Source organism: Sebastes fasciatus, chromosome 15, assembly GCF_043250625.1.
Source record: "Sebastes fasciatus isolate fSebFas1 chromosome 15, fSebFas1.pri, whole genome shotgun sequence".
NCBI lineage: Eukaryota > Metazoa > Chordata > Actinopteri > Perciformes > Sebastidae > Sebastes > Sebastes fasciatus.
Window position 1 is genome coordinate 9,712,314 of NC_133809.1, and position 23,096 is coordinate 9,735,409.

The 23,096-nt window shown below is 41.4% G+C and overlaps 1 protein-coding gene across 1 annotated transcript in view; it reads right to left on the bottom strand.

The window, feature by feature from the left end:
• Window positions 1–16,289, bottom strand: part of LOC141783069 (nardilysin-like) — a 28,856-nt gene extending 12,567 nt beyond the window's left edge. Inside the window, exons 1-14 of the mRNA XM_074660015.1 lie at window positions 16,186–16,289; window positions 15,440–15,705; window positions 14,321–14,540; window positions 12,926–13,007; window positions 11,921–12,074; window positions 10,976–11,049; window positions 10,734–10,829; window positions 10,409–10,531; window positions 7,594–7,651; window positions 6,003–6,076; window positions 5,174–5,243; window positions 4,819–4,896; window positions 2,144–2,264; window positions 83–141 (exon numbers count right to left, since the gene is read on the bottom strand). Coding sequence (XP_074516116.1) covers window positions 83–141; window positions 2,144–2,264; window positions 4,819–4,896; window positions 5,174–5,243; window positions 6,003–6,076; window positions 7,594–7,651; window positions 10,409–10,531; window positions 10,734–10,829; window positions 10,976–11,049; window positions 11,921–12,074; window positions 12,926–13,007; window positions 14,321–14,540; window positions 15,440–15,657 — 1,427 coding nt within the window. The 5' untranslated portion in view covers window positions 15,658–15,705; window positions 16,186–16,289. The remainder of the gene's footprint in view (window positions 1–82; window positions 142–2,143; window positions 2,265–4,818; window positions 4,897–5,173; window positions 5,244–6,002; window positions 6,077–7,593; window positions 7,652–10,408; window positions 10,532–10,733; window positions 10,830–10,975; window positions 11,050–11,920; window positions 12,075–12,925; window positions 13,008–14,320; window positions 14,541–15,439; window positions 15,706–16,185) is intronic.
• Between the last annotated feature and the right edge of the window lie 6,807 nt (window positions 16,290–23,096).

The window sequence follows — 23,096 nt, forward strand, 5'->3', positions numbered from 1 at the left end:
AGTTATTCTCAGTGATTTTGGAAACAGCCTGTGTGTGTGTGTGTGTGTGTGTGTGTGTGTGTGTGTGAATGAGTGACCGTGCCTTTGCTGTGATCCGAGCGCCTGCAGCATCTTCAGGTACTGGAACACCAGGTGAGTCACCTGTGAAAGACACACAGTAACTTTAAAGTCGGTCAGCTTTAATGAATCACTACCAACGTGTTTTATAAAACCATAACAATAACACTGATATGAGGCAAAGGTTGCCAATCGTGTTGTATGGTTTTTGATTACAGTTATTAGAACAAACTAGGACAATCATTTGAAAAAGGTGTCGTCATTTAAAGGATGGATAAATAGAAAGTAATGTGTCTTTATTCGCCCCCTTTTGGAGATTCAAACATGTAAATGTCACCTTTGCCTCTGTGAATGAAGAGTAATAATTATTAACTGTGAACAACAGTTTGTCAGCGGAGAACACAGGAAGACAAGTATGTCAGCGTAATTGCTATGGATGTGATGGGTGCATGACACACAGAGTATAGACAACTGTAATTGTAAAGACATGTGAGTGGCATCAATCTTCTCATTCAGCTCTTGGCAAGAAGGTGAATCAAAACTATTCCTTTGAAGAGCATCAGAAGTGTTATTCAAAAAAGTGACACAGACAACTCCAAGTTCATCCTTTCTCAATGGAAGACTGAATGATGAAGTGCTAAACAGCATCCTCAAGGCAGCATTTATACCAGGTGGCAACCTCCAGGTCTGAGAAGTGAAGCCAATGTGGAAGGGTTTTAAACTTGCATTCTTTCTAATAGCCAGCAGGGGGCGACTCCTCTGGTTGCAAAAATAAGTCTGATTGTATAGAAGTCTATGAGAAAATGAGCCTACTTCTCATTTGATTTATTACCTCAGTAAACATTGTAAACATGAGTTTATGATCTCAATCGCTAGTTTCAAGTCTTCTTCAATACAGAATGATGTTTCATTTAGTAAATTATGGTCCCATTTAGAGTCAAATAGACCATAAAGCAGGGGATGCTTTAGGGCGGGGCTACCTTGTGATTGACAGGTCTGGGAGTTGTCCACATTTTCAGTGTGTTTTCACTTCATGAAAGTTAATTGTAACCTTTTTGGTCACCAAAAAATGTCTTATTCAACGTTCGGTTGTGCTTAGCTCCACCCTCTCGCGTCGCTTCTGGTTGCAGAAAACCAAGATGAAAAAACTGTAGTCCACAAACCAATGGGTGATGTCACAGTAACTACGTCCACTTCTTACATACAGCAGGGCTCAACAATAAGGATTGCCCGCTTGCCCGGGGCAAGTAAAATGCCCCTTCAGGCTAGTAAATCTAGCAACTCACTTGCCTGATCGGGCAAGTAGTAAAAAATAATTAATCACAGTTTTCTCCGGAGCTGATGAGGAGAAATAGTGAGGAGGAGAGCCATCTCACCTTCTCACCTCTGTTGAGAGTTGCACTGGTGTAGTGCGGCAGTTTATGAGCTGAAGTGCAAGAGAGCATTTCAATCATCCTGGAAACAGGAGTTTAGTTGGGTGGCATTAGAGGATGAGGGCAAAACTCCAGATTAAATGACTTAAAATGAATATTAAACATGATTAAATTTGGTCTTTGTATAGGGGCAAGTAAAAATTAACTTCGGGCCAGTAGATTTCTGACCCACTTGCCAGACCGGGCAAGTGAAAAAAAACATTAAACCCTGTACAGTCTGTGTTTTATACAGCAGTTACGCAGGTTTGACTGAGACATTTCTCCATTCATTATTAGAACAGTCCTCCTGTTGAATGCTTGCCAACTACCTCCCTGTTTAACACACGCATTGTCATAGCAACTGATAACACAGATTGCTCCCTTGAAGTCACCTGTTATATTCATGAAAAACAAGACAAACAGGCCGGCTGGGTCAATGCAGGGTACATCTAACTTTACACTGCTACCAGTCTCTGCAGAACGGATGATGAATGATTCTCTGTGATCTGACAAGAAATGATTTGAATGAGACACTATGAACTGAAGATGAATGCGTAAACCCGCTGCTTGTTTTTGGCCGACTTCTTCTTCTCGGGCCGGAGTGGCGGCGTCTCCATGTATCCAGAGGATGAAAGAATAATGAGGAGAAGAAGAGAAGAGATTTTTTTCTTTACCTCGTAGAAGTTTTGGAAACCTTCATCAGTGAGGGTGATGGAGATGGAGAAGATAGAGTAGGTGGTGTTCTGGTCAAAGCCTGTTTCACTGTTCCCTCCGAACAAAGCCATGGCCCAGCACCTACACACACAGACATGAACACACGCAACAATTAGTTACAGAAAACACTGGACTGCTGGTGAAGATTCACTCCATAAACTGGAAAGAGGATGCACATTAAGTGTTGAAATATGTGCATGGCAGTAAGTAGAGAATGTGTCACTTCATGCTTCTTGATTGCAGGCAATTTAACAAACGCTTTTGTGGTCCCTTTGAGGCAGTCAGCACCGCTTTACAAATCCCAGAATGAAGAAATAACACGCCATATCATTCTGTTACGCATTCGCCCGGCTGTACAGGCAGCTTTTCATTCATTAAAGGGGATACACGACAGGCAAAAACATTGTTTTTCATGCACTGGTCAATTTTGCTTCCATAACATGTCTTCTTTCAGACAAGTGGAAAGAAAACATCCAAAATACACATTTAGGTGTTTATTTTACTACTTTGTCTATTTGCGTCTGTAGATTTCTCCTAAATTCACCAAAAGTTAGTATTAGATAATGGCTTATTTGCATATTTAAACGTAACATTTCAGAAAACTTGTGATACAAAAAATGTATTGTCTTAATGAAAGTGATCAACTGGGGAAGTTTCATGTCTTTTAGTCTAATATTAAACCCTTTTCATCCGTAGTGTCCTCAAAATGTCTGGAATATTACAATACGTATCTTTAAAAGGTTGTTTTCTCAAAAAGAGTTTTTTTCTCAGAAATCTCCACTTCAGTAGCACTTTCCAGTTTCCTTCCTATCTATATTCTGAAGGTTTTTACAGAGGGCTTTGTTCATATGTCATTCATGGCCTGATTTATAGAACATTGTATTCTTGAAAACAGGGCGAAAAGGGATTTTTTTCATTCTGTCTGTTGACAGTATTTTCTGATTTATGGAGTGATAAAAAGATAAATCCCAAATCCCCTCTGTAAAAAACCTTTGACTCTAATATGTCAAAATGAAACAAGAATTTGTAACCTGGCTTTATCCAATGTTCAGACTTCTGTTCTGGAAATGTATGCAAATAAGCACATATTTAATAAAATAATTAAATCTAACCCGTGACAGCAGACTTTGGCCGATCACAGGTCATTTCAGAGAGAGAGCTATTTGCTGTTCATTCAACGGAGGCAGCTGTCAATCACTCGCAAACTCCGATCAAACGGTCAAACTCGGCAGCGCTGATCAAATATGAATCAATATTCTGTTACTGTAATGTCTATTTCTCTCCTCAAATGTTTTCAGAATCATCTTATAGTGCACTGTTTAGCTGTAAAATGAGAAAGTTTGCTCCGGCTGGTGGGCGGTGCTTTGTATTTCCTCATCTGTTCTCAACATAGCTCCCGGGTCACAAACTCTCTCATTTTACAGCTAAACAGTACACTACAAGATGTTTCTGAAAACATTTTACGCAAGAAATTGGTATTACAGTAACAGAATATTGATTCATATTTGATCAGCGCTGCCTAGTTTGACCAATTGATCTGAGTTTGCGAGTGATTGACAGCTGCTCAGAGACGGCAAGGCTCCAGCTCGGCTCTGATTGGTTGTTTTCCTCCGGTCTGGGATACCTTGCAAATGCCATTAGGAGCACCGGAGGACACAGAGGCACATGATTTTTTTCAGATTACCCGTCTCATGCACTACTGTCAGGATATAGTGATAGTTTTATAAAAAAAATAACTTTTTTTTTAATCATATTTGCTCCATTTCTCCCCACTGCAGCTTTAAAAATGAAAAAACAACTTGCAGAGATTTGAAACTTTCTAGAGCTGGGTAATTCGTCACATCATGTCTGCTTTTATCTGCATGGAGACATGTTCTAGTGCTATGATGGATCGCACCAAGCGAGTTTTATAGCTCATAGATTTCATACTGCACTGAAATGAGCTGAAACCAGTGGTATAGAGTATACAGTTTTATTCTCTTGTATAATAAATGCACTAAAACCTGCAAAAAAAAATGCTGGTCTGGTCTTTTAAACTTTAAGGCATCTGATCAGTTGAGCTCCAAAACAGTGTGTGTGACGGACACACACATACAGACCAATCCCCAATTTCACTGCAGGGGACAACAATGGCCCAATTTCAAACCAACCTCTCGGCTGAACTCAATAAAAACAAGCACTCTACTGCCTCAGCAGTTTGCGTCGACTGGGAATTGAGACCGAGCACACTCAAATTTCACTGTTGTCATTTATCAACAATTGAAAACAGCACACACAGTAAATAGGAATATTCTATCAAACGCTCCAAGTGGTGCTGATGGTAAAGGGACTATTGGATGGTTTCTTGGTATTGTGGGACCACAGAGGGTTTGTCGCATCACTTTGCCACTTAGCAACAAGAGGCTGAAATGCTCTTGTGTAGCCACATCCACGATGGGATGAGAATGTATGAATCACGTCGTCAAGTGGGCTGGCAAAGTGTATAGTTTGAAGATTGGGCTCCGACACTCGGGCCTTTCGCTCAGAGCTTGAAAAAGCTCATGTATACCCAGCAAATTGAAGACCTTTTAATTGGGGTTTTTTTTGGAGCGCCCTTGAATCAGAAAAACAAACAGACAGAGGCAATAACACTCACTTCTTCCTGAGCACTGAGAGGATGCTTCCTGTGCCTTCATGGCCAATCAGCCAAGAGATGTAGTGGAGAGGCTTCACTCTGAAAAGAGGAGGGAAGAACATGAAAAAGAGAAACAAAAAACATTGATGCAATCCCTCTACAATCAGGGCAAAACATGGTATCTTTTGGCTGGTCTGATTCTGTTTATATGAAGAGGCAGCACTCTGGAGAAAGGAGACGAGGACATGAGGGAAAAGGAGAAACAAACACTTTTGATGCAATTTATTCCAAGTCTGGGGAAAGTACAGTCTGCTGTGGCTTGCCTCATTCTGCATTTATGTGCACATATATTGTATATTTACTGTATGTAGCTCACCTGTAGTATTTCTCCTGAGGGGGGAGGGCCCAGGTGATATTCAAAGCATGAACTTTCCTAACAGGGACGACTGCAAACACACAGAAACAAAGTTAGAGAAACACCATGATAGAAGGATAACTTCCGCTTATTACTGCTGGCTTCTATTTCCTTGACCTTTTTGGCTTGTGATGCATTAATACAAAGCAGCTATGAGACCCTGAAACGTCTCATTAGTTTGCATATGTTAACAAATTGTAAGTAGTTCAACCAAAACATTTATTTTTTCCATCTCAGACTGCTCTATTTAAACACGAAGAGGTACAAATCTAAAGTAATGTAAAGAAAAAAGTAAAAAAAATATAAAAGAAATATATCTTTCTGTTTTACTATCCTTTAAACCAGAGGTTCCCAACCTGGGGTCCGGGCGCCAAAGATCACGGAGGGTGGGAGAAGATTTGTCTGCTCTGAGGTTGTCAAAATTAGATTTGCGAATGTATAACTAAAATCATAATTATTGTAAAGACCAAAAGTCAAAATGTATTGAAAAAAGCTAGATGTAGTCAATACAATTGTTTTTATCTAACAAAATATTCTGCTTCAATGGATATTTGTTGGCGTTTAGCCTTTCAAAAACAACATTTTCACTGCGGTCAAAAACCTGCCTGCTCACACACTGACAAGATATGTTCATTAAAGATAGCTGGTTTATTAAAAAAAAAGACTAATTCATTTAATACACTGACTCACTTTAAGAGGCTACAAGGAAATAGGTTGGGAACCACTGTTTTAAACAATCTCCTGACCCCTCAGATTCATTTAGAGGTTAGGCTGAGAGACTGATCAGTACCTCTGTAGAGCTGGTTGAAGGCCGGTGTGTCAAAAGGATCCAGCATGTCAGAGAAATCCGGCTTGGACAGATCACTGCAGACGAAAAAAACAGAATGATGAGAAACAAGAGTGATGATGCTGCATCAATTAAACAATGCCAATATGTCATTAAACATACATGCCTTACCATACCCATCATAATTGTAAAAATCGAATTGCGTATGTTTTTTAACAACAGAAAAAACATTTGTTCTAATGTAATTACATTGACTATTTTCAACAAGAGATAATTGAAAAAATGTATTGAAGTTTAAAGATAATTGTCTCTAATTATCACTTACATCTCACGAAAATAGCACCTTGTTTCTGCCTAACTCCAAAATGTTAACTTTTTATATGTTTTCAGTGAGATGAAAAGGAATGTAAAGGAGTTAAAAGGCAACTTCAGTATTTTTCAACCCTATTTTCCCATGTTTTTGTGTCTAACTGACTAATAGGGACAACAATTTCTGAAATTGCTCCAGTATTAAGGGAGACCGCTGCAGCCGCCAGCCGCTAAACAGGCTGCGATGTAATCATTTGGGGCAACCTGGCACCGTCAGTTTACGTCCACTAAAAGTGCTTGTTTTGCCACTGACTGGCTCAGATTGTTATTATAAGAGTCTGACAACATTATGGAAAGAACCCTACAGAGAAATAAAACATTTTCTTACCTTTCGCTTCCTGTTTGTTGTTATGTCATGTGACTTGTGACATGTGACTAGACAATGGTGCGGTCGTAAGTGAGAATGGAGAGAGGTGTTGTCAGAGTTTGTTGTGTTGGAGTACAGAAAACGTGGCTCAGTGTTATCTAAAAGATTTTCAATGTCATGGCTGAATATTTAGATGGTTTTGAAAATGTGGCTGTGACGGGAGAGCGAGACGCACAATAACAAACAGACCGGATCAAGCGAAAGGTAAGAAATACGTTTTATTTCTCTGTAGGGTCCTTTCCGTAATGTTGTCAGACACTTATAATAACAATCAGAGTCAAAAACAAGCACGTTTAGTGGACTGACGGTGCCAGGTTGCCCCGGGCGATTACATTACAGCTTGTTTAGCGGCTGGCGCCTGCAGCGTTTTTCTTCCAATTTCAAAAAGTGTTGTCCCCGTTAGTCACTTAGACACAAAAACACGGATGAAAAACACCAAAGCTACCCTTTAAGGCTTGACAATATTCTTTAAGCTCATAGATGAGAACATTTCATCAACCCATACACAGTCCTTTAATTGAAATTGAATGAAAAAGCATGAAAAAGTGGAGGTTATGTGGTTTCACAGTGATATGCATGTTGATTCTCTAAAAGAAAAACCGGCCGCAGTGACTCATAAAGCAGAGTGGAGTTCTGTAAGAAAACACTAATTCAGTTCAGCTTCAGGGAGAAATTATCCCTTTCAGGTGTATGATGTTGAAAAAAACAAAAAAAACAGAGAGGAGGTGAAGCGAGGTAAAGAGACGGAGGAAGGCTTGACATTTACATTTGAGCAAAGTCTCGAAGGATATTCAGACTCAATCTATATCACAGCAGCACCTCATCACGGTGACTAAGAGCCTCTTCTCCAATACTCACTTGTTAGGCACCTTGCTGAAGATCTCTCTCACCCACTTCTCCAGAGTGTCCAGCTTCTCTAAAGGACACACCGAGTGAAGGAGGAGAAATTGGAGTTCAAGTGCGTCTCAATAATTCTGGATGAAAAACTCATCATTCTGGGTTTGGGAGTTTGAGGCGCTGACTACACATTTAAAAAGGCCCAATCCATAAACAGTTTGGCTTAAATTGTTTTATTATTATAGATACAGATACAACTATAATCACATGTATAATTGTGGTCAACATGTAATTGACATATAATTAACTTTTCAATTTTTAAATGTGTAGTCAGCGCCTCAAACTCCCAAACACAGAATTATGAGTTTTCAGCCAGAATAATCACATGTATAATTGTGGTCAACATATAATTGAAAAGTCACCACTTTCTGTGTTTCTAACCAAATATAACTTGTTGATATACACCTGTTTAACTGTTGTTTTCAGATTAGTAGTGAAGAAAGTAGTAAAATATCATTAAAAAAAATTAACTGCTATACAGTATATATATATATATATATATATATATATATATATATATAAATAAAAGCCAGGGCTGTCGAAGTTAACACGATAACGCAAATTTGTTTTAACGCCACTAATTTCTTTAATGCATAAACCTAAGGAATCCATTGGTGCCAACCATGTCGTATATAGCTTATTGCAATATATACTGTGTATATATATCTATATAGATAGATATAGATATATATATGTCATTGTTTCACTGTAACCAGCAGAGTAGAGTGCCTCTTTACTGTGTGGGATTCAAAATAACACACAAGGGCTTCATAGAAAACTAAGCATGCATGTTTTTCTCATTGATAAAAGCCTGCCTGTTTACTAAGTACCCTCCCACACAGTAGGGGTATCTATACTAACAGTATCAATAGCATAAATATGAAGTTGGATTCCGTCACTCCTCTTTGTGCGAGCATTCAGCGCTTGAGGAAAAACACTCCCGCCCTGCACGCAGCATGAGATCAGATTGTGATTGAATGCTCACAGCATGATGGAAAAAAGGCCAATTATTGACTTTATTCTTTAATAAAACAATGTGACACTGAATCTTTTCAGCCCAGTCTGTTTGGCTGTGCTGTAAATGGATACAGACGTTGCTCTTCTTCAGCAATTCTGACACAGAAGCTGATCAAGGAGAGTTTGTCTGCCTCCAGAAATAGATACTCGTGTCATTCAGATGGACCAACCAGGACTTAAACCTTAAAAAGAATAACTTAAAGCTGCTATAAATCACTTTTTCTAGTGACCGCAACTTCACTGTTTTGGTTCACGCTCACCGTTCTCGTCAGGATTGTTGCCGGCCGTGGTTACGTCAGAAAAAAAGCTCTCATAAACCCACTGTTAACTAATAGCCCCAGTTAGCGGCTAGCTTGTGAACACAGTGGAGCATTTAGCAGCTAAAGAGCCTGATATTTTCCTCAGGAGTTGGTGGAGACCAAAATAGAGTTAGAAGTAGAATGAGTATTGGACTTCCATTCATAAGGTGTACACAAATAAGACGCCAAATGAATGTTGTTCCATATCCACTAGATGTCTAGATAAGCAACCGTTTGCCAGAAACTTTGCTATATCAACTTTATAATGTGATAATAATGTGTGTGTTTACAGCTTGATGCACTCCCTGAAAGTAACCAAAATCAATAAATGCTGTTTTAAAGTGGCATTTCATCTCGGGAGCAAATTTCAACTTTATCGGTTTTCATATTTCCTTATTAGTAGTTAAAGCTACGACGAGGAACTTTCATTTTGTGTTGATTCTGGCGGTCCCTGTGGACAAAAACGGTAGTGTTTCTGAGCACCAGTGTCCCTTTAGAAAACCTCTCATTTTACTGCAGCAGGGTCTGACAGTCTGCCTTGCACAGTCCTGGTTCTGGTTCCCCAATACCTTCCTTCCCTCCAGTGGGCCCAGCAATAAGGCCTGGGCCCTCAGCAACATAATGTCTGTGATGGGTCCCAGCAGGGAACAGCGGAGCCCCGAGGCAAAGCTGCCAGAGCTCCGACTGCAGGTCAAAGGAGGTGGCAGCAAAAGCCGGATCTGGGTCGATCTGCAGCCAGAGGCCCCGCTAGTGGAGTCTGAGCTGAAGGGAGTTTCTCGTGACGTAAATCGTTTCGTCTGATTTCACGGGGAATCGGACCCCTTTGACAGGCATTGAGAATAATTGTTTAGAAATATCCACTAGTCTCGCTGATGGTCTTGTTCGCTTATGTAGGTCATATAGAGGCATCGGTATTAAATTGAGACTGTTTCATAACCAGTTAAAAGTTCCTCACAGTAACTTTAAATGCTGCATCATTTTCCAGAAATCACCATGACACCTTTGCATCACTTTACAGTAGCTGATTTAGGTGAAGGCAGATTTTAAATAGCACTGGAGGTTTCAGCAGGAATACAGAAAGCAAATAATTCAGCCGTTTTATTAAGAGTATGATTTTTTTCTCAGCACAAATGTCAACGCTAGTCATTATTTTACTTGCATTCAGCAGTTAATTAGTCGCGTGACATTTTCCGTGAAACCCTGAAAACGCATGTTAGATATTCTGTATCTGACTTTGTTTTGAGAAATATTTCAATTAGAGTTGATTAAAAAATTATTAACCACAGTCGGCTGAACGTGGATGAATCCTTATTAGAGCCGCGACTAATTATGTTTTTAATTGTCCGTTAATGTACAGATTGCTTTTTCAATTAATTCATTTGTTGTATGAAATTATTGAAAAACAGTTCAGTCAATGTACTAATAAGGCTAGTTCTTGATGTATAATAGATTTTGCTGACCTTTTGACTGCACAGTCAGAGTCATGTAGTGGGCAGAGTAGTGTTTCTTCCAGAAGGCGCGCAGTCGCTTATAGACATTGATCTTCTTCTCCTTTGGCTCATGCTTCAGCGTCTGGGCATTCCCTGGTGTTGTCACAAGAAAGCAATCAATTCAGCAGAACTATAAAACACTGTAAAAAAAAATTACCTTTTACAAATGCAGGGATATCAGCAAGAAAGGAAAAACTTGGCGTCTGTCTCAGCACTCCTGTTTGTTATTGCTGAACATACCCCAAGGAGGCCCTGTGTGTATTATGCGTCCCAGCGGTTGTGTTTACCAACTCACCCCAGCAGAACTTGCCCATAGGGTGTCCAGGTTTGGCCAAACTGCCAAACAGCATCTCCTTCCTGTGGGAGTCCGACGGCTTCGCCAGCTGGTACTCTGACAGACAGAAGGAGACGTATAAAAACTAGAGACGACAAGAGGAAAACGGTAATGTGCAAAAGAGCAGCAATAAAAGTTTAACTCCAAGAACAGCTGAAATTTAACTTCTCAGCGCGGAGGAGGAGAGATGCGCCGAGACTCACCGCTGTCAACGGCCTCCACCTCCCTATCGATGGCGTCTCGGATCATCAGGGGGCAGATGAAGAACTGAGCCCACCTAAGAGGGTGAAGGGACAGAAAGGCTACAATCAGGGGGCCACATACCGGCCAGAGAGAAAGGACACCGGTCAGACGGAGACAATCAGATGTAGACCGATACAGACGAGACAACAGCAGGACGGCGGGCGGCTGATTGAGCCTGTAATGTTTGTCCGAGTCTGTTCGTTCACATCAGGAGTCTGCGTTACATCATGTCCTGTGACTCATCAGATTCTGACACATGGATTTCAGCTGTTTTGCCACAGTTAAAAGATGCTTCCCCCGTAGTATTTAGACAGGGTCACATATGTTGTCACAGTGAAATCACAGCAATCAAATGGGAGCACTATACTGGATAACAGTCAAAATAAAGCATTCAATAAAGTGTGATAAAAAAAAAAAACATTTGCAGTGGTGATAAAGCTATAATTCCTGTCACAGAATCCAGTGCAACGCCGGTAGTACCAGCAGTCTGTAAGTTCAAACTTAGCTTAGTTATAACATGTTTACTAAGTGGAGATTTACACATGATTAAATTAAAACAGCTCAGACCACTAGGGTGGAGATTTCTTAAGTTTTATTGGTGCATCTCAATCCTGAACTGGTTTGTCGATGTCCAACAGAGTACAAGTTCAAAACAGGATAGTGTGTTTTCTCTGTATGTACAACCAGGAAGAGTCTTGCCACAAAGTTTTGAAAGAGCCATCATCTTCTAGTTGGTATGTAAGAAGTTTTAAACATGTCTTGTGTGTGTTTTTTGGAGTTTACTTTCTCCTTTCCTTATTCCTGTGTTTTGTGTTTATGTGAAAATCACTGGACGGATCACAAGAAGTCCACTTCTTAAGAGCGACTTCTCCGAAAACAAAAAAAACCCTCTGATCCTCCCTCACCTGTCAAGAGCCTCTTTGAAGCTTTTCCTCTGGACGTCAAACTGGAAGATGGTCCTCTCGCAGTCGGTGGAGGCATTGTCGCTCCCACCATGCTTCTTGAGGAAAGCATCAAAGCCATTTTCTGAGGGGTACTTCTCGCTGCCCATGAACACCACTGGGACACAACGGGAAAACAGTAGTAGGGGGGGGGGAGAAGAGATAAAGTTGTAAATCAAAAAATAAAGAAGTTTTATAGGAGAAATCCACCACAGCTACTTGGTTGATGTGCGTTGCGTTTGTGGTCTTCTTATTTCTGTGGAAAGCTGGCCAAAGAGACGTTGTGGCATTATATTTCCCGCTGAGCCGCGACACAATTTGATGGCGTTTTTAACATTTGGTGACAGTTTTGATGACAGTCTGTAAGAATGAATGATCAATTCTTTTCAAACAGACCACTTAGGAACAATGTTCAACAATCACATCGGTAGAGGAGACAGATTTAACAATTCCTCCACTGACAGTCGACTGGAATGCAATTCATAAGACATTTCAAGAAAAGAGAGCAAACGTTTGCTTTTTTTTTGGACCGGAATAAAAACTTAAAGTTCCTAACCATCTTTGTTGCTTAATTTTTTTTTGCTAGGTGGAGGGTATTTTGGGAAATTATTAACTGAAGTAGAAGTAGACAAAACAGGTTAAGGAAAAGAGGGTACACTGAATAATTTAAAATAACAAATCAACTCCTGGAATGCATTAAACATTGGTTGCTGTTCCTGAGGTTTCTCTCCTTCCCCACATTAAAGTGGAGTTTTGTTCTTGTCCAAATCCAACGAGTCTAAGGATATAGAGTGCTGTATGTCGTACAGACTCTGAGGAAATGTTTGATTTGTGATTCTGGGCTAAATAAATAAACTATATGTGACTTGACTTGACAGGTGATAGAAAACAATGTAAGAGTACTGTAGAATTTCCTTTTCAAATAAATGACATGACCCTCTCCGGTTCTCTCTCTGGTTGGTTACTCACTGTGTTCCAGAAAGTGAGCGAGGCCGGGGAGGTCACCGGGGTCGCTGAAGCTGCCCACTCCGACACAAAGCGCTGCTGCAGACTGAAACACACACACAGGAGTCGTGTTTGAGTCTGCCAATGCTCTTAAAGGATAAGTCTGGCAATATTAGAGTTTGATATTGTTGATTAAAAACTATTAACACCACATGGATGCAGCAAACTATTGCACTGGGTGACATGTTCCTTTTTAACCATGAACAGGGGCACTGTAGTTTATTTTAAGTCATTCCCACATACATTGCCCTGCTGCTGTGAATACTCAGAGGCATGTCACAATAATTACTATATTGATTTATCGTACAATAGATGGACATGACCTCGATCATTTTTACTTCATGGACATATCATCCACAGCTCCGGTGTGGGATCATTTCAGGTTTAAGTAGAATGAGAGAGGAATGTTGTTGTTGTTGTTACTTATATCTAATTTATAGCTAATAAGTTGTTACTTTGCACATTTTGTTAACAAAGGTCCAAACCACTGAGAAACTGATTGGCAGGATACTGCCTGTTTAGGAATGAATGACTCTCTATACCCCTGTGCCAAACGTCTAATATTTATTCATGTGCAAATTGTGTTAACAGAGCCAGACAGTCCCTTTCTAGTATTATTATTATTAATTGTTGTTGTTTTGGTTGTGTAGTTTTATTTTATTTATGTTTTATTTATTTATGTTTTTTATATTTTTTTCACATACCAATTCCAATGTCTGCATATTCTTAAAAACTAAAAGTTCATTGCTCTTTTAAAGTGTTTACTTTCATTATTATTATGTTATTAAATCATCATTATATCAGCAGCATAAGTTGGTCTTAAAATGACAATAATATCTTTTATTGTAATTATATTGTCCTACAAAATTAGTTATTATGACAGGCCTAAACACCCACACCATCTGTAGCTGCAAACAGTCCCTAATAAATGCAATATTTACTCCAGTATAAGTAATGTTTTTTAAAAACTGCAGTGCATGGCCTTTTTCAGAGAATTATTTACCTTGTTTAACGATGAAATTATATATTGGTTTTTAAAGATTTACGTCTTGGAACGACTGGGAACGGAGCCGAGGGCAGCAGACCGGGCAGGGAAGTATTGAGACACAAACTAAGAAATTAGTTTTGTTCTTTTAATGTTATTTGTTGGCAATGAGAAAAATATATCCTTTAAGTAGCCTGAGCCCTGTGAAAAAGTGTCTGCATTTAACATTAGTATAAATAAATTACAGTTTGTGCTGACAATCCTTTTGCATAAATCTACATATCTCATTTCAACACAAACTTGGTTGCAATTTTGTCGTCTAGTCTGCTAAAAAAACAACTAATGGAGCTCTCTATTAAGCTCCCCAGGGGTACCTGTTTCTCTGAATTTCTTTTCTTTTTCCCCTCGTTATCATCATCTTCATCATCACTGCCCATCTCATCGTCATCGTCCTCCTCCTCGTCCTCATCTCCAGATTCATCGTCCTCCTCTTCCTCTTCGTCTTCTCCATCCGAGTCCTCGTTTTCGGACGCTGCCAGACTGCTGTAGTCTGAGATGAGCAGAGCTCGCAGCCCGTTGTCCAGCACAATGTATCTGGAGGGAGTAAAAGTCAAAAGGTGAAAGAGCACAGAGAGCTTTGAGGGAAAAAGTGTTGTTTCATTGAGTTTTACAGCCTTCATTGTTTTGTCTTATCCTTAACCGGCTGTTAAATCAAATGCCTCTTTGCAGACTCATAGCCTTTTGAGACTATCTTCTTCTCTGCTTTTTTCACAGCACATTTCGCTGTGTATGCCCCACAGAGGCCTGAGGCACTGGCGTGTGCTCATAGCATGAAATCGTCCCATCAAACTACAATAATGCTGTACTGATCCAGCTGGAAGAGAGAGGCGCGGTATCATTTGGGGATCTGGGTTAGTGGATCTGGGTCATTTTCTCAGCACTTTCATGAATATGGGAAAAATAGTATCCTCACATGTGTATCATTGCACGAAAGAATCATATTAATAACAGAGACTGAGAATGAAGTGGCAAAAGACAAATCATGTAGCAGGGCTACAGTGAGTAGATATGTGTGTTTATATATAAATATATGTTCTTGCCTTATTCTTTACCATCATCGTTAAGCATCTTTACATCTAATTGCGCGTATGCGCGCTCGCATATGCACGCTTGCGTGTGGCTACGCTGTTCAGATTTTGACTTAACGGCCACAGGTGTCGCTGTTAACAAGCATTTCTGATTCCTACAAACAGTCCCTTTAACTTGTGTTGTATTTGTTAGTTTAGATCTTTCTTCCTTTTTTGTTATTGTTTTTTTCTCCTGGGTTTGGGGGGGGAGGACCTTTGTATAAGCCTGTGGCTTCTTGACCTCTCCTGACACATTTCTTGTTTCTTTTTTTTTTTCATTGACTGGATTTTGTGCAGTTTTATATATGTGCAAATAAATAAAAATAAATGTCCTGAAGCTTGGAGCATGGATTTAACTTCCTTTACCTGTACTGTTTGGGGTCACTGGGGGACTTGATGATCTCGCTGTCTCCAACATTGTCCTCTCCTCCTCCTGGTCCTCCTGCAGCAGCAGCAGCACCCAGGCACTCCCTCCTGGACACCGGCTCTGCATCTTCTGCTGAGGCTGCACCACCTTGGACCGGACCTGAAGCGGACTCAGCCGCTGCTGGGGACTTCCTGGACTTGGTGGTCTTGTTCGTCATCTTCGGCACAGATGATGATGATGATGATGAGAGTTTGGCACTGCGGAACTGATGAAGACCATAAACAACAGGACAGGTCGCTGCTGTCACCGGTAGTTTACTCCTCAGCACGGCAACACACCGTGTCAGCCTGAACACAGCTATGATGAAAACCCTGACTGACTGACTGAGTATAAAACACAGATTAACCAAGAGACCTCACACACACACCAGCAGCCAGCAGCCACCACAATACAGCTATTCACACAGGCTGTCTGGTGGTTTCTATTCATCTAGGTGTCAGCTAAAATACGACCCAGCCAGACCACCCCAACCTGAACCTGAACCTCTCATAGACACACATAAACCACCACAAAACCCACAAAAACTCCTTTAAAAGTCTCCTTTAACTACACAAAAACACACATGTAGTTACAAGCTGACTAATGTCAACAAACTACTGAATATTCATTTCAATAAGCTTCAGTTAATAGTCTGTTTTAAAGGCAAAACGGAGTCAAAACTTTCATCTCGTAGACACCATCATACCTTTCCTCCCTGTTGACAGCAAGGGCCTTAATGTGAATACAAGTGTCTCCCAGCACCAAGCAGCGCTCTGATTCGCTGAGGGGATTCGGCCCTTCACTATACCGCGCTCTGATTGGTTCTAAGCGCCAAAAGAGGGCGTGGTTTGGGGTGCTATAACACGTGTTGTGGAGGAGAGTGAGAGGTAATGATGGGAATTCGGGCTCTTTTTTGTGAGTCGGATCATTTGACTCAGCTCACTAAGAAAAATAGCCGGCTCTTTCGGCTCCTAAACGGTTCTTCGTTTTTTACCACTTCTGCCTTTTTATAATTCAGCCAAATTTAGCGCTGTTTTTGATTTTTTATTAGTATGTTTGCAAATATAGGGTTAGGGTAAGGGTTAGGATTACGGTCTGCAGGACAGATAATAATCCACTATACTCATTTTTAACAGTCTCTTCTGCACTATTTTCACTTTTTTTAATAGTCGTGTAACACAGCTGTTACCCTGCACTATATTCAGTTTTAACAGTCATTCACTTACAAGAGCCGGCTCTTTGAACCGGCTCGTTCTCGACCAACACATCACTAGTGAGAGAGGACAGTGGCAGCGACAAGTAGCCACCTGGATGCAACCAGCAGCTGCCATCCATCTGTTTATGATTATGACTGCTAGATTGAGGATGTTCAAGCGACCACTTGTCATAGCCAGTAGATGTCATTGTATTTTTTCCATCCTCTTATCCTCAATATAGCCGGCCGTAAGTGAATTGGATGTGAATTATCTTGTCAGCTAGCCACATGACAGCCAAGGTTCAGCATGGAAATTGTACCCCCCACATGTCCTAATGCACCTGTGCAAGGCTCCAAACTGGGCTGATTGGTTTAGGGGCCGCTAGGTGGCAGACATAGGCCACCAGGGATGTTGGGCAAATTAACACCTGATTTGTTAAGGATTGTTTGATGCCTCCCAGGCTCCTATTAAAGGGCTACTATTACCAATCTGTATTTTTTCCCCCACAGCATTTCAAGACAGATAGCCCAATATAACAAATCACAAATTTGCCTCAGGGGGCTGTACAATCTGCACAGCTAAGGACACCCTCTGTCCTTTACAGTAGGGTGAATTAGCCTAATGTGGGACATTTTTTGCATTTCAAACTTCTGAAATATATTGTGATATGAAGCCAATACATTAAATCCACACCCAGTACCACTCCGAAATCCCCCAGGATGTGTCCTAATCAAACCGAAAAAGAAAAATCACACTCATAAAAGAAATGGTTGACATATTAGTGATTATTTCCTAATGTGGGAAAGTCATATCCGAAATGTGGCACACTGAAAAGTCTGTTAAAAAGCTTAAATCACCTTAATTATAATGTAGGAAACACATGCAATCCCATATTCAGTTATTTTACCACTTACAATGTTTGACTATAATAGTTTTGAAACATTTAGGCATATTAGAAAGACATATATTATCATTTCTGTTATGCAAAGAAAGTATAATTAAATGCACAGCTAAAAAAAAAAATCATGAATCTGGTGTGAATTGCAAAGTTAAAATGTTAAACCATTAAAAGGTTTTCATTTCACTATACAGGGAGCACATATAACTGTATAACAGGCATAGGGCCTGTGACACAAATCGATACAGTATGATCTGAACATAGATATGAAGAGATGGATGCAGGAGGATGTCAAGCAGCTTCCAGTCATCGCCAGACAGACATCCTCTCCACCAAATTCCAATGGCTTTAAATTAAAATTTGATTAATGTTCTTGACATATTCATTTTGAGTAAAAGCAGAGCAAACAGTGGATAAATCTCAAGTGAGTAAACAGAAAAAAAGATAGATTTATGGTAAGGGTTTTCTGCCTGATTAACAATCATCTGATAATTACAGTAATATACTGTAGGCTACCTCATATCACAGTCAAATGTTAAAAAACAGACTCTTATCATGAATAAGCCACATTGACATTTGTCCAATGCCCTTCCTCAGCCTCCCCTCCGCAGCGTGTTGGCATTTCACCCCTCCACTGTGCCAATATGTCCTCCCCCTCACTCACCAGCTCTCCCTCTCTCTGTGTCTCTCTGTCTGAAGCCAATCTGATTTGCCCCTGGGCTTCTGTCGGCAGAAAGAGGTGATAAACACCGCAACCATGACAACCAGCGAGCCAGACACACGCCTGAGTTCCTGTATCCTAATGGCTTTACTTGGCATCCTCTCCTCCCTTAATTCATCAAGTCCAGTCTTCACCTGAGCTGATATTAAGGCGCTCGGGACAGATGGAGGCGGCATGCTTTCCACTACAGTTTGAGCTCTCTCATCCCTCGCCATTCAAGATAAACTGATGCTAGATCTAACAACACTGTTAACACTAAAACCTCCACATTGCTTAAAATAGACCCCCATTAGTCACAGAGTAAATATTTCCCCAGTCTGATTAAAATTAACAGAAATGTTAGAATATTGATTCCTCTGACTTGCTGCTCCAAAGCAGTCGGACAGAAAAATGAAAGCACTGAGCTGATTCTCACAAATATATCCTATTGATCACTAATGGAGCCCTTGTGAGAACACTGTGAATGATGTTTGTAAGAGTCTTGCACCATGCAGGCGTACTGTACTGTATAGCAGCTCCCGGTGTGAGTGCAGCAGGGATTGCTCGGCTGAAATTGCAAGGCTGCGGTAATAGCGAAGATAAGCAGCCTATTAGAAGTGTGTGAAAGTGCCTTTACATGCCTCGCCGCCACGTGAAAAAACTCTCAGGGCAGAATGGTTGAGTTAGTGATCGATTGGACGGGGCCTCTGCAAACCATGAAACTTCCCCTTTAACGCCAACACACATGGCCTTTTCATGGTGAGGTACATTGTGTTAGCACGCATCATAAATGCACATTTTTTCCACTTTTTGTGCCCAAATTGAAGGGGGCGCCTCGGGCCTCCCCTGAAAGAGAAAAAAATTGTCTGTGTGAAAATGCAGCTGAATCATTGTATGAATGTATCCCCCTCAGTCAGCTTCCTGGAGAGACGAGTCTTTACCTTGAGTTTCCAAGGGGGCAAGGTTCCCACAGCAACTGATTTGAATCCTAATTAAAACAGGAGATTTGATTAATTAGCTCTACCGCGCGTGTGTGTGTGTGTGTGCTCTCTGTATGTGGCATGTGTGTGGGAGTTCGGCATGTTCTCGTGAGTCACAGTGTATCTTATGTGTAGTTATGCTAAATGAGGATGGGGGTGTTATGTATGCCTATAAGTGTGTTTATGTGTGTGTTCGGGAGCCTGTGGGTAATCCTGTGAATCACTACTGTGTTTCCAGCATGTGTGCTCATGTGTGTGTGTGTTTCATGTCTCCCGGGAGGCTTGTCCTTGCCTGCAGTACTACTGTGTGAATCAGAGGTGAGTCCTCTGGAGCTGCCCTCTGCTTTAATCTGGAGCTAATGACAGAACCACCTGCCCTCCTGGCCATCCTCCCTCTCATCTTCCTCCCCCCCCATCTCTCTGTTGGTTCCCCCTCTCTCCCTTCAACACACATCTCACAAACCCCCAAACTCCCTCTGCTCATTGTCTCCCTTTCACTGTCTCTATCCCACAACTGGCCTGTTATTTTTCCCTTTTTCCCTCCATCCCCTCCTCCTCCCTCGCTTCCACTTGCTTTCTACTCTTAGTGCCCTTGCTTGCCTCTCTGATTGCCTCATCCCGCTGAGTAACCAGAGAGACTGGGAGGCAGTGCGGGCCACAAAGAAACCAAAACACGTGTTAAGGGACAGCTCAACAGTATGCGAACAACGTGTAGGAGCTTTTTTCTGACCCGTGGATCGGCATTGGGGGAGAGGAATAAACCATGACTCTTGTCCTCGAGTCTTCTTGAGCGTGTGTGCAATTGTGCATGCAAGCCCGTCCCCTGTGGATATCTTAGGAACAAAAGTGTAATTGGGGAGAGCTGCAAAAAAAAAGAGAAAGGGATGACCATTTCCTGCAACGTGTCCAAAGTGGAAGAGAAGAAGGAGTGGGCAAAGGGAGGAAAACAAAGAGAGAATTGCGTCTAAACCAGTCTGAATCGACAAAAGCCCACAGGGGAATCAAAGTAAGAAAGTAAAGAGGGAAGAAAGGGGAGTGATATAGAAAGAATCTAAGTATGATCTGACAGACATAATTCAGATGAGAGAAAGAAAAGAGGCTTTGGAGAAGGAGAAAGCGGAGAAGGAAGAAAGGAGAAGTGGCTGAAGTGAAACAGCACGAATCCCCCATCCATTTCACCACCGGACAGCTCCACAGACAGCACTAGGCCAGTATAAATAGATCCCCTACTTTAGAGGCGCCGTCAACGTTCCAAAAAAAGTGCTTTATGTGCTCAGAGCGGCTCCTGCCCCTGGAGAACAGACACGCAGGTATCTGATGGTGCTTGATAACCATCTTCTCTCAGTTCCTCTCCGTTTGTTTTCTTAATTTAGGGAGCCTCCACGGTTCAACGACAACACTACGGTGAGGAAAAGCAAAGAGTGTTTTTCTCCCAGCTTCTCCGTCACGGGCATCGTTACGCTCTAGACGATATAGCCTCGGGTCTGGGATCACATTACCCACTGCCACATATCTGGCATCACCAATCACAGAACTGCAGCAAAACCTAATTTCTATACATCAGCTGCATGTTAAAACTTAAATGTGTGCATGTGCTCCACAAATGCATGCGGTCGTGCATATGTGCCCCTGCGTCTGCCAGCCTGTTTCCATTGCAAGTGAGCATTAAGTAGCTTTGTGGGGAGGCTGTAATACAGCCTAATGCACCTGAGAGCCCTGAAATCTATAACCATCATCTACATCTTCCTGATATTACTGGAACCGTCTCTGTTACTGTTTCAGATAGGAATCTCCAGGGAGAGCTTTCCCCTCCACTGCTGTAGGGAGAGGTATATGGGGAGAGAGAGAGAGCGAGGAAGAGGAGAGAGTGTGTGTGTGTGTGTGTGTGAGGCAGAGATGCACCTCTCCATTTCCTCAAGGTGATTCACCTTGATGCATGCTGAAATCAATGTGAAATTGAACTGAAAATTGAACTTTCAGCTCAGTAATGTGGAAGACATGTTGTTATTAAATCTTTTCCTGTAGCCATGAAGCCGGCTGACTGATATTTGAACGCTTTTGAATGCTTGTTTTCAACGCCGTGGTACCGCGGTGTCCTTGATGGAGACCCCATTGGTGCACTTGGGGGGCTTCACAAGGGGGGTGCAACTTAGAAGCAGTATTGATGGAGCAGCAGCCACCTTGGTGAACTGGTGTGCTCAACTCAGGGTTGGTGGTGGTGGTGGTGGTGTTGGGGAGGCTTCATCGCTCTCCATCTCTGCACCATCTGTTGCACCCACCTGCTTTTGGCAAGACAGGTGTTTTGATGTAGGCCTGTGCAGACATCCAGAGGCCTCCCTGTAATCTCAGCTGTCCTCCTGGTTAGAGCCATGTTGTATTATTTACAGTTTTTTATGTATTTGATTCTCATTTTTCAAAAGTACATTGTGTTATGCCATTGGAAATGTTTGAAATGCATCAGAATTACGGTCAATTAGTCATGTTGTAGAATGGGCTTTGTGATCCATTTGGACTCTCTTATGTGTGTTTTGCGCTATTAAAGCTGCAGTGGGTAGAAATGAAGCAAATATGATTAAAATAAGTTATTTTTTATAAAACAGTCACTATATCCTGACAGTAGTGCATGAGACCGGTAATCTGAAAAAAAAAATCATGTGAATTTGTGTCCTCTGGTGTCCTCCCCAAGCCCCCAGGAAGAGCGCCGGTCTTTGATGCCAATTTCCGTAGTGGCCAAACGGCGGTACTACAACTTTTGTGTCAGTCACGTGATGCCATTAGACCCAAAAATACTTTTTCGCATAGACTTACATTGGGAAAGAGACGTCTGTAACTCAGCGGATATTCTTTTTTGGGTAAATCACCTTCCCAGCATGAACACTTGAATAACCCTTATTTAAATCGTTAGGTCCTTAAAGTTGTCGCCAGCCTGCTCCATGGGCTCAATGGATGTAGAAGATCGCCGGAAGATCCGGGTACTTTTCCAGTCGGAAGTCGAGCAACAGTCTGAGCAACTTTCATAGGAATGATCGGGGCCCCGCCTCCAATGCTGTATCCAGTCTAGCTTCCTGCTATGAAAGCCACGAGTCAATCACTGGCAAACTCCGACCAAAAGGTCAAACTAGGCAGCGCTGATCCAATATGAATATTCTGTTACTCAAATGCCTATTTCTCAATTGTTTTCAGAAACATCTTGCAGTGTACTGTTTAGCTGTAAAATGAGAAAGTTTGTGACTCAGCAGCCATGTTGAGATCAGTTGAGGAAATACCAAGCACCCACCAGCCAGAGCACAGGCAATAGGAACGCTCACTAGGAACGCTGTCTCTCTAAAATGACCTGCGACCTCTGATTTTTTAAAAGCCTGAAAACAGAGCCATGAGGAGATGCCTAGAAGTCTAGTTTTCTCTCCGAACACTTAAATTACAATATGCTGAAAGGCTATTATGGAATATTTGATGCCAAAAACTGGTTGCCTACTGAATTTTTAAGACCTGCTCCTCTAGTCTGTCCTGTTATTGGACAATTTGGATGTGTCCCTTTAAGTCTGACTGGTGGCTTCAATGGAGCAGGATGGGGAGCCACAATTTTCCTTGCTGCAGATTGTAGACTGTAATTTTAGTTATTTCCATCATTGCATATGGTTATATTTTTGTTTATTTTCATGGAATAAACTTCTTTCACTCACAATACCAGCCTCATCTCTTGGATAGCAGACCAAGGAGTGTCTGCAGAATGCAAAGAGGAAACGTTGGGACATCTCCACTGAGTCAGAAGAAGCCTTTATTATAACAAGCTGCCACTAACTAACTAACTAACTACACCCCTCATGATAAAAAGTCACCACA